The following is an 11,812-nucleotide window of genomic DNA, read 5'->3' as shown; positions in this document are numbered from 1 at the left end:
CCTGTAAAAGTAGTCAAGAGAAAAAGAAGGAATTTTTTTAACAAATAGTTGTATCTCTGTTTTCCAGTCCTAGTGTATATAGGAATAGTGGAAATTAAATCAATTGCTTTAGATGGTTTTACATTAAACACCAGACCTCCCTGTGAAGGGTTGGCCTTGTGTTCCACCCTCTGTGAATCCACTCTGATTTGCACTGAGCACACACTGCAGGGTTGGTCACACAGGAAAGCAGATGGGAGGAGAGAGGAGGGGACAATAAATTGCTTTTATTTGTATTTAATAAAATTTGGCCTACAGGCTCGGTGTGACTCAGTGCTGAACATCTGGGATTGATCACAGGATCACAAACTGAGAAGTAGTCATCTGGCTCCTAGAAATAAACACATTCATTCCCTCTGCCACAATGTTACTTCCTTAATGATAAAATGCAACAGCCATTTTAAGTCCTTTTAATCTTTTCAGCCACAGTATTTTTAACTTTTTAGTGATTTTTAGTATTATCTTTTCACTTCAGATGATGGCAAACTGCATTTGACCTTGGACTGGCAGCGTTTGGGATTGCCCACAGAATTGATTCACTACTTTCCTCCAAAATTTTCTGGTACAATGGTAGCCTTACAAGTCCATTTTTTGCTGATTCCATCCCTCATGAGCGTCATGGGAGCAGCACAGCACACGATGCAGGATGCAGCCCTGCTGAGATACATCGACCAGCGTTTTCTCTCTCTGGAGGTATGTGCCTGATGAGTCCTTCTGCGGCAAAAGAGGTTTCAACATGTGTGGATGTTCCGAGCCCAGGACAGTCCATGTGATATGACAAATCAGGAGGGTAAATTTCCATTTTTTTCCAATGAATGAGTAAAATCGTTGCTAAAACTTTAACTGTAATGATCCCAACTTACCACATCATTTGTTGCAGGATATAATTTCATAATGTTTTGTTTTTATTCTGTTATCATTTGTATTTTTTTTTAATGACATCAGTGGATTTAGCTAAAAATGCAAATGTTTATATAGTGCTGTCACAGACCACCCTTGGGAGCAGTATAAACATATTGTCACCAGTAGGAGTGCTGTCAATTATTTATTAGCAAGGAAATGGAAATTTATCAGGTATTTTCTCTGTGTGCAGATATCCCTGCCTGGAAGGGTAGTTCAAGACACATTCATGAAAACCAGAAGTGTATCTGCACTTCAAATAAACCCTTAATATCTGGGAGACTGAAATGCAGTCCTTTCAATTCCTTGAATTCCTTTCAATTACTTATATAAATATACCAGTTCTTGTTTCTTTTTCCACAGTTAAAAGCTACCAATACTGCAAAATACCTCTTCAGTATTGGTGTGGTGTAATCATATATTGTTTATTTTAAATTATTGACAAGTGCCTGGCTCCCGGCTTGCATTGGCAGACTTGTAGAGAAACTAACTTGCCTGATTTCACGTCCCTTTTTGTACAACACCCTCACCAGTCTCATCTTCTCAACACAGAAGGAACAGAAGGATTAACCTGATATTCTCTTCCTGTTGTGTAGACAGAGATTTACATTTTCTCTGCCATTCTAGGAGTAACTTCACCTGGCAATTTCTATTCCTTTGGCACCCATCAAAAATGAGGTAACCCGTGGCATTTGGTGCAAGGGGCACAAAAGTAACAGGACAAAGAGTGAGGCAGATACTGAAGACAGCACTTGAAAATAAAGGTTTTGTAGAAAGTAATTAAGCAACTTCCTGGGGACTAATGGGGGAGAGAGGAGGTAGAAACCACAGCTCACAGAGCAAACCAACCAAAGATTTGCTCAAATTCCTCATCTTCCCGAAGTGGCAGCTGGGATACTATTTTCAGGACACCTATGAAGCAGCTGCATTGCAACAGAGAAATCATGTTACTTACCTTTGAAAACATGGATAATTTGAATTTAGGCGTAAAGAAATAGTTTTTTGGCTTTTTTTGGTTGGGTTTTTTTTTGGTTGTTTGGATTTTTTGTTGTTGTTTCACGTTTGTTTTTTTTTTTTAATACAGCCAATAATTTGAGGGGGGAAAAAATTAAAAAAAAGAAACAACACAAAACTTCCTTAAGTATAGCATTTCATTATTTTCATTTTCACCTTTAAATGGGTGAAATACAGCCACACTAGATTCTGCCTCAGTCAGAAAAGCTGCATTTAAGTGAAATGTTCCTGGCTACAGATATCCTGCAGAAAACTCTTTGAGACTGCTTGACCAGTGGTCCTACAGGAGTTCCAGAAAGTCTATGGAGAGCAAGTCATCAGAGATCATGAGACTTTTATTATCCCTGGCTGCTTCCCTCGGAGCACTTTTCTTTCTATAGATAGCAAAACATATTATCTGGCTGTCAGTAACCCTGTCAAGTTGAAAAATGTGGATTTTTGTCAAGACTTTTGAATTTTGTGCCAGTCTGAGATGTTCTCCTCACACAGACACCCAGCAACAGCCCCCTGGGCTGGAAGAGATGGTTGCAGGGGCACTGGGAAAGAGGGAACAGCATAGGGGTTTTGTAGGAGAAGGGAATACAGGCAACCTTGCCCCTGATAAATACCCAATAAAGATCAGTGTGATAAAAGGGAATGGGAAAGGTAGTACCTAGGGAAGGGAGGATCATGGAGGAGGAACTTTGAAGAGGGAATGAGAGCATCATGAAGAAGAAGGATCCTGGGGAGAGAGAATCCCTGCTGTGAGGTCAGTGTGGGGCTGCAGTCCCAGTCTAGCTGGGTAAAAGCTGCAGTCAGAGTCTGCACACTGATCCCTGCAGTCAGAGGCTGCAAGGGAAACCTGCAGCAGGAGCTTGCTGCAGCCAGAGTCAGTGAATGGTTGGGGTCAGGATGGCTGAGCTGTAAAGAGGAATAAAGCAGGGCCCTTTTCATGCTGTGATGAACGAGGAGTCTGTGCTTTGGCTCACTTATACCCTCTAACAAGAGGGCTGCTGCAACAGTTTTTAAAGCAATCATGAGGGAGGATGTGATGTGCACAGACTATCCAGATCTATCCATGTATTTTCTTCCCTTGTTCTGACTCAAGAAGAGGCTGGAGAAATGCAACCAGGACGTGCTGGAATACGTGGATGAGTTCCGAGAGTTTTCCAGGATGGTGCTGTCCCGCCTGGCAGGACTGAACACTGACAAGGCTGAGGTAAAGAGGGAGGTGGAGAATTTGCTAACGAGGATCGAGCACGCGCAGAGGGACATTGACTATTTTGGATCTGTCATGGATTCCAACGCCTGCGTGGAAGTGCACGAGGACCTGCTGAAGCAGCAGCTGCTGGAAGAGGCAGAAGAAAAGAAGAGACTTAAAGTCATGCTTAATGCAAGTAAGAACAGTTTATTTTTCAGGACTTTGGCATGAACAAGCCCATGTGTGTATGCTGATACAGGGAAAACAAATTTTCATTAGCTGTGTGAATACCACAGGTTACTGCAAGGGGGTTTGGGCTGTGTAAATACTAGACTTATAAAACCCGTGTATATGCAAAAAAGGTATGGAAGAGGAAGGGAGAAAAATACAGTTCAAACATTTACTTTGCAGAAGTTCTACTGCATAACAAATTAATTCTTTGGAAGTTACTTTTTATTATAAAATAAGGTAAAATCCTCTGAAGGTGTGCTCTTGAAAAGTCCTAGAAAAATACACTTCTGAGCTGCATTTCAGTACTGCAGCTGTACTAAGAAATCAATGGTGGTCTTTGTTTTCTGGACTAAGCAGGGCCAAAACCTCCACTCAAAAGTAAATTTGTGAGGCAGTAAAAATACTTAATTCACTTTGACAATTTGTATCTGCTTTACTGTCCTGTTCTGTGATCTTTCCTCTCCTTGTCCCCTACTTTTACTTTAACAAGAGAACACACTGGCTTGGCCATAAGCAAAGTCTAGTTCTGATTTGAAAACTAGGTGTTATGGTACCCAGCTTAAAGAATATATGCACAATCTATAATTTTTTTAAAAACAAATTACATTTTATAATTATCTTCACCTCAAAGAGTTGTGGTTTAGATGTAAATTATGTATTTCAGACACATTTAAAGTAGTCTATTTACTTTTCATTGTAGTAAGAAATAAAGAGTAAATAACAATAAATACAAACTATAACTTTTTAAATCGGTGAAAGAACTTTAGCATCATCAATTATACAATTCCACTGACTTCAGTTGAGTTAGGCTGATCTAATTTTACACATAAGTTTCCAATTTCTTCCTTGAACTTTTCAAGCAAATCAGTATTACGGAAGATGAATACAGAAGAAATCTGCTTCTGAGCTTTCCTCGTACTCCACCATTCAGTTCTCTGAATATCAATAGTTCTGTTTGCCATTTAGAGAACTTTTGAACATAGAGGAAAAAAAATGGGGATCTTTAAATTGACTGTAGTTAGGGCACTTTGAAAATTGTATCTTTCTGAGAGTTTCATCGGGGAAAAAATTGCTTTCCATTTTCCTTTGTTGGAAATTATTACTTTTAACTTTATTGTAGCAGTTCATAGTAACTTTATTTTCAATTTGTTCTCTACTGACAGTACTAGTCAGATGCTTTTTCCATTTATTTTGATGGCAAAAGCATTCCCTGTGAAGATTTTATAGCATTTTAAAAAAGTAGGAAGATCCTCAGCTTTAGAAAATAGTAGCTCTGCTTCTATGCTGTCATGTCTTAGCCAGACTCTATGATTATTTTTGCTGAGTCACCTCAAAAATCTAGCAGAAAAGAAGTTTTTTAAGTCTAGCTTTGTTACTTTGTTACTTGACCTTTGGTTTAGGTCAAGTTCATGCAGAAAATAACAATCAGGCAAAAATCTGGTTATTTCCCCTGCAGAGGAAGATGTTGCTGGGGCTGTCTATGGTTTTTGATTCAGCAGATTTAACTTTTTTTTTTAATCTGTCTAATCAATAAATGTTAGATTTGAGAAAGCTGTTCTGGCTTGCTCAGGGAAGGAACTTCCAGAGTGAAGACTCCCAGGAACAAAAAAAAAAAATCCACGCTGTAGCAGCAATATCCAAAAGCTTTGATTAGAGGGTATCAGCACACACAAACGACACAAAGATTGCTTTCTACAGGCAACTGGAGTCTTGCCACTGACTTCAATAGGTTCATACCAGGCCAAATGAGGGGCTGGTTTTGCTTTCTCCATTTCATCTGCTGCCAGAACTTCCTGCCTTAGAGCTTTGTTTGTCCTGTTTACTGAAATGGCTGCACTCCACTGAAAACAATTCTTTAAACTTCAAATGCTGTGCCTTGTAATTTATGAGCGCCTTTGGTAAACAAGCTTGTTAATATGCTTTGCAATAGTTGTTTTTTTTTTCCCCTGGAAAGGATGCTGTTTGATAAAGATCTCAGAGTCTAAATGCCTGAGTCCTCACAGGCTTGGTGCTTTCTGGTCTGAAACATCCCTACAGAGTGCACACAAGATGTAAAGAAGCCAGAGCTGTGACTCGCTCTCTGCTGGGGCCAATTTTAACCCTCCAGTGAGGTAAAGTGCAGAGTGGTTCCAGCAGCCACGCTCCTGGCACAGGAGGTGACAGCACAAACATCACACCAGCTCCTTCAGGGGCCGCCCCAGTGCATGCACACCCCTGGCTGTGTGATCTGCATGTGTTCTCATTCCTTTGTGTGCAGGTGTTGCGAAGGGGAATGGGAGGATACCACAGTGGCTTGGCTTTTTTTATTCTGATCTGTTTTTATTTCTATTTGTACTATAAATGTATAAAAAAGAGGCTACCTGAAGATAAGACAAGTCATGAAACAAAAACGCTATACATGTGGATGATAACGGATTTAAATTTGTATGCCCCCAACAAGAAATAAATCTCAATAGTTTACTGAGTTTATCTAAACCAGAAGTCAGTTCTCTGAAGTAAAAATTATAGCCCTGTAAAAGAGTAAGTCAAGAATAATCACAAAATCACTAACTGTGCTCTTGGTTTCCTCTCAGACACACAAACATCCAAATGTTTTGTGTAACACTGGTGCTATAGAACAGAACCCAATGCTCTACAGGTAGATGAAGATACCACAGTTTTCTTAGCAGAAATATATGACATAAAACTATTTTCAGCGCTACTTACCATAGCCACACTGCTGACACCTGTACTGTTGTATTCACTCTGGCCTTAGAGATGAATTAAAAGAAAACGAAGTCATTCAAAGAAGGGAAACTAGAAAATTAACATATGTTCTAACTTTTTTTAAACGTACTTCTTTGCAGGTTGTGACTACGTGCTTGCAGGTATTAGGTCCCTAAAGGTAGTTAAGAAGACTGGAGAAAAACATGGCTCTTGGATGAAAGATCCTGGCAAAAAGCATGGGAAGATTTATTTATTAAGTGGTTCTGTAAATAATGTGATTTTGGAATTTGCAAATATCATGAGTTTCATGGAAAACAATCAGACACTGAAGGCCCGCCGAGTCCCCTTGCCATTGCCCTGGGAAGGAACTGGCCACGTCATCTACCAGGGTTTCCTCTTCTACCACAGACACGGCTCCTTAAATGAGATCGTTAAATTCAATATCCAGAGAAGAAACGTAGCTGACCAGATGCTGCTGCCAGGGGCTGGAAGGATTCCTGCCTACCAGCTCTCTCCACAGACAAAAATAGACCTGGCTGTTGACGAGCAGGGGCTGTGGGCCCTCCACGCGGAACCAGAGACCGGGGGGAACATTGTCATCACCAAAATCAGCCCCGTGGCCATGGCCGTGGAGCACAGCTGGGACACGCCCTGCAGCAGCAAGGGTGCTGAGGCGGCTTTCATGGCCTGCAACACCCTCCACGTGGTCTACAACTCTCCTTCTGGAGGCTCCTCCCGCATCCAGTGTGTTTATGATGTTTTGGATGCTCTAAATGCTTACGTAAACCCAGGACTGCACTTCCCCAAACGCCAGGGTAGCCACTCCACCGTACATTACAATCCTAAAGAAAAGCAGCTCTTTGCTTGGGGTGATGGATCCCAGATCATTTACAAGCTTCACACAAAGCAAAAAGTTGAAAACCTTTAGCAGCTGTTCAAATAGACCGAAAAGCCACCAGTCCCAGGTCAACACAGCCATTAATGTGTATTAAAATTACATTATTCCCTTCTGTTACAACTTTCATCCATTTTATATAAGGCTTATGTACCCAGAAATCTTAATGCCCAATAAAGGATATGTGAAGACTTTATTAATATAAATTACATAATGATTAAATACCACACATGCACATACCCTCCAAAATTAGTCTTAAAGTCTAAGGTTAATTTAAAAAATAATAGGCCATTTCTGACAGGTTCTCTTCCTATTGAAACTACACTTTCTGCTTCAATGCCATGGAAATCAAATCAGAAATTAAGGAACCCATTTCACATCAAAAACACTATGGCAGGTGGTCCATGCTCTGGGTATAGAATGGGAATTACATATTCTATGGTGTCCACAAAGTTTGGGACAGGTTGGAAGGATGAATCAAACTCCTAAGAGAACTCTAACTAAGCTGATGATTGAAACCCTAATATCATGGGTAAAATGCCTACCCCTAGCTTTGCTAAGAATTTGAACTCAGCCTAGATCAGATTTCAGGATTTCACCTTATGAAATGATGTTTGGGTTACCTTTTCTGATTTAGCCAAATAGTGTTAAAAATGAGACGCTTGACACGGCCAATATATCAAGCAGCAATTTAATAATTAATTAATTAACATGGTAAAGTGTGAGCAAAGAGGCAGCGCTGGGTACAGTGGCAGGGGTTTTCCCTTCCAACTGCACACCCATTGCTGGTTTTGATGGTATTTTATACATATTCATAAGCTTTCTCAGCAGTTTCCATTTCTAGTTTTAACGTCACAATTCAATACCTAACAGCCATAAATCTATAGATTGTCCTGTATAATTCTATGGACCATTGTGATCTATTCTGATATTTCAATACTCCAGGATGTACTTCCAGGATATGTTTTTCCAGGTGGTGGGATCTGGCTTCCAGATGTGGGGGTCCCATCTCTATTTTCAAGTCCATCCATCTCCAAGCTGATGTCCAGTTTTCCTCTCCAGGAGCCATAAATCAGTGAGCTGAAGTCATATCTTCATGTCCAGGATGTTTTCCCACCTTGTGTGAGGCTTGAGCCCCCTCCTTATTTCCTTCTTTTGTCTAAAAAAAACCTTTTTTGCACTCTAAAACTACAGTTTAAAATTCTTTAATACAAAGCAAGCTTCTAAAGTTATAATTAAAGAACACTAATTGCAGAATAGCTTGAGACTTATAATAGATAATTGCAAGCAAAAGATTTATTCAAAAACTTCCTTCCATGCTTTCCTCAGCTATTTATTAGAACTCATCTTTATAACTGTCCCATGGCTGTGTTCCATCACTATGATTACACAGATTTTCTTCATTTCCCTGACACGAAACATAACTTTGTATTTCACAGTCCCCACTCTGCTTGTATAAATTTTTATTTATCTTGCTTATTCGTGTCTGGGTTTCGAACCTGGCCAAAACTTTAGCAACTTTTCCCTCTTCATCCTTCTTCTTTAATTTCATTATTTTGGATATTTTAGATGTTTTCCCAAAATGGCCAAATTCCCCTGTAGCTAGTTCAGGGTCCACTGGCATCACAGCGACCTGCATACCTTGTATCACAGAGTGGATAAGCCGAACAAAGCATGGAATTAAGCAAGGTAAAAACAACAATCCAGTCAATGAACATAATATTATAAATACTATTTTCTTCCACCAAGCCCCCCCTCCAAACAACTGGTCCCACCATGAAGCTGAAGGATAGAATTCTATTGTTGAACAGGCATTTGTTTGTTACTTAAATATCCTTCAGGGTTTTGTGGCTACCACCGATTTTAGAGAAATTTGTGGTATACATTTTCCTGCAAGGGGTTTCCCCTACCTTTGTCTCAAAAGCTTTCCCTTTCTTGGCTATGCATTCTTGGCCTATTACTACATTTGTCAGTACTTATCCTTCTGTCCGTTCTTCAGGTTTTGTAATTCCTGTTCGCTTCTACTTTAAAATTTGTGCTACTTCTAACCCTTCTCCTTTCTAAGGCTATTGCCCTGTCATTTGGGTCCCACCACAAATTCAGCACTTGGAAATATTTAATTCTATTACAATTCATTGCATTAAATCCATAAACAAATTCTCCAGAAGTGGAAAGGTCTAACTCTGGCAGCTGTTTCTTTAATTTCTCATACAAATTTGGGGAAGCAACTTTAGATTCAGAGTGGGTTTTCAACCCTTCTACTGCTTTCTGCACTAAATTCTCCCCATATTGAACTCTTCCCCCATCAGTGTATCCCCACATACTTGCTTTGGTAAAGCATATATATTCTTCTCCTCTTGGACATGTCTGGTAATTACGGCCAGCTCCTCCTCTTGCTCCTAAATTCTTTGCTATCCAAAATTCTCTTCCTTGCTCTTCACAAACCTTTAACTGACTTTCATCATAACAACCTTTGTTTATATGGGTGTGACCAACAAAGGATACTGTTGTGACTCCTCTCCATTTCACTGACTGGTGACATGGGTGACAATTGTCAATTGCCGTGGCAATGCTTACACACATGATCAGGTATATAACGAGAGGTCCAGTATGACATGCCTTTCCACCCCTCCAACCTATTGGGTTGCTGCCAACAGTTGGGAATTTCATCTTCTTGGTGGCAAAGGCAGAGGTCAGTCTGGTCTTGCCCTCTATTTATTCTTACCTGTGAATTGTTGCCAGGCCCACTGAAGCTTAGCTCTGTGCCACTCCCTTATTTCAATTTGGTATCCATCTGGTATCCAATTGTTGTAATCACACTCAATTCTTTCCAATTTTGCCTTTGCTTCTTCCTGCAGATCGATCCCAGCCCGTGTCCCGTGCAACCAGGTCCTCCACCAGTCTTTATCACCTACTTTGATGTATCCTTTCTCTACTGCAGCCCTTAGTGTTCTATCTGTCTCTTTCTCTATCTCATCCCTACAACTCCAGCAAAGGGTACTAGGGATCCTTGCCCCCACCAAGTTTGTATACCACAATTTCTGACACTCAATGCACCTGAAACAACCCCAGGGAAAACATTTACAGTTTTGGGTAGGACATTTCACTTTCCTTGGAAGGTTTTGATTCTGAAACCTCAGGTACAAGAGTTTCTGAAACATGCATCAATCCTTTTTAAGTCTTATTTTCAGTTCTCTAGGAGCAGATGAGATTTTCCACTGAAGCTCGGCCGGTGCCTCTGTTGGTGGTCCCACTGGTCCTTTAATCGTGATGTGTGGGTCCAGCCTTTCTCTGCAGTCCAGATGGCTGTATCAGTGGTTAAGGGGTTAAATATGGGCCTTCCCATTTAGAAGATAAGATCTCCTCTTTGCAGCTTTTAACCAGCACTCAATCACTTGGTTTTATTTTATGTATGCTAAATCCTAGAGGGGCAGATTGAGCCAATATTCCTTTTCGCTCAACTCTAATACATGTTGTCTAATTGTTTGGATATATTTCTGAATAGTCATATCTTCAATTATTACTGATGTTTGGGGTATCTCCTGGGAATATGACATTCCATAAAGCATTTCGTACGCTGATAGCCCAGTATCTGCATTAGGAAGTGCTCTTATATTAAGCAATGCTAAAGGTAAACATTTTTTCCAGGACATTCTGGTTTCAGTCATTAATTTGGTTAAATGCTGTTTTATAGTTTGGTCCTTCTTTTCTACCTTCACAGAGCTCTGAGGGTGCCAAGGGGGTATGGTATTCTCAGGAAATACCCATGGCTTGTGTTACCCCTTTGATGACACTAGAGGTAAAATGGGAGCCTTGATCAGAATCAATGGCTCGAATAACCCCAAATCGGGGAATAATTTGTTCTAATAGTATTTTAATTACAAATTTGGCCATGGCCCTTAAAGCTGGGTAAGCTTCTACCCAGTGAATTAGTTGATCTACTACTACTAACAGATACTTCCACTTACTGACATTTGGAAGCTCAGCATAATCCACCTGAACTCTTTCAAAAGGTCTATAGTCTATTTTCTTACCGCCCCCCCCCGTTGAAGTTTGCCTCATTACCTTTTTGTTGACTCTCTGACAAGTAACACGCCTCTGCGTTACTTGCTTTGCTATTTCAAAAAAATCCCAATACACCCATTATATTTTAAAAAAATGATCACACAAGGCTCTGGTTCTTCAATGACTATGCTGATGTAATTGGCTCAAAATCTTTTGTGCATAGGCTTTGGACAAAATTTCCCACCTATCTAAGAGTACTCCTTTTCTTTGTTCTTTCTTAGTATCTAATTTCTTTATAGCTTCTTGGGAGCTATAAAATTTTTTTTGGACTTCTCTTTGAACTTTTGTTATAATATTCAACTGAATTGTTTCTTTCAATTCAAAAGCTGCCTCTTTTGCAGCTTGGTCAGCTACGTTATTTCCTCTTGCTAAATAGTTTGTGTTTCTTTGGTGACCTTTTACATGTGTAACAGCTATTTTTTTCTGGTCTTTTTAATGATACAAGCACTTTAAGTATTAATTCTTGATAGATCAACCATTTTCTTTGGGTATTGATCAAACTTCTCTCTTTCCAAATCTTCCTAAAAGTATGTACAATTCTAAACGTATACTTCGTATAAATAGTCTCCACTTTGTCTTTTAACAGTTCTAAAGCCTGGTATAACGCATATAACTCCCGGGCTTGTGCGGGCCAGCTGGAACTTAACCTTTTCTTTTCTACTATCAACATGTTTCCTCCCTTTACAATTGCATATCCTGACCTCTGCTTCCTTTCTAATACTTTGCAGGAGCTATTGATGAAATATTTCTCCCCTTCAGATAATTTTATTATTTTTTTTTTT

The 11,812-nt window shown here is 39.8% G+C and overlaps 1 protein-coding gene across 2 annotated transcripts; it reads left to right on the top strand.

Annotated features, from left to right (window-relative positions):
* The first annotated feature begins 312 nt into the window (after positions 1-312).
* OLFML1 (olfactomedin like 1) lies at positions 313-7,165 on the top strand. Of its 2 annotated transcripts, none has more exons than XM_063397307.1 (3): positions 313-732; positions 3,044-3,329; positions 6,211-7,165. In XM_063397307.1, the coding sequence occupies exons 1-3, from the start codon at positions 607-609 to the stop codon at positions 6,996-6,998; spliced, it is 1,200 nt and encodes a 399-aa protein (XP_063253377.1). In that variant the 5' UTR covers positions 313-606; the 3' UTR covers positions 6,999-7,165. The 2 variants fall into 2 exon arrangements, with proteins under 2 accessions (XP_063253377.1, XP_063253376.1); XM_063397306.1 differs by having other exon boundaries at positions 314-732; positions 3,041-3,329.
* Positions 7,166-11,812: the final 4,647 nt, after the last annotated feature.

This window comes from Prinia subflava, chromosome 5, assembly GCF_021018805.1.
Source record: "Prinia subflava isolate CZ2003 ecotype Zambia chromosome 5, Cam_Psub_1.2, whole genome shotgun sequence".
NCBI lineage: Eukaryota > Metazoa > Chordata > Aves > Passeriformes > Cisticolidae > Prinia > Prinia subflava.
Note: the sequence above shows the minus strand (reverse complement) of the source record. Positions and strands in the feature narration are given on the sequence as shown.

What these genes read in the sequence shown, in the direction of transcription:
- OLFML1 (XM_063397306.1), top strand. Translation starts at nt 607, where the DNA reads ATGGTAGCCTTACAAGTCCATTTTTTGCTGATTCCATCCCTCATGAGC. An exon ending in AGCGTTTTCTCTCTCTGGAG is followed by an intron (nt 733 to 3,040) that starts GTATGTGCCTGA and finishes TTCTGACTCAAG; the next exon opens with AAGAGGCTGGAGAAATGCAA. An exon ending in TAAAGTCATGCTTAATGCAA is followed by an intron (nt 3,330 to 6,210) that starts GTAAGAACAGTT and finishes ACTTCTTTGCAG; the next exon opens with GTTGTGACTACGTGCTTGCA.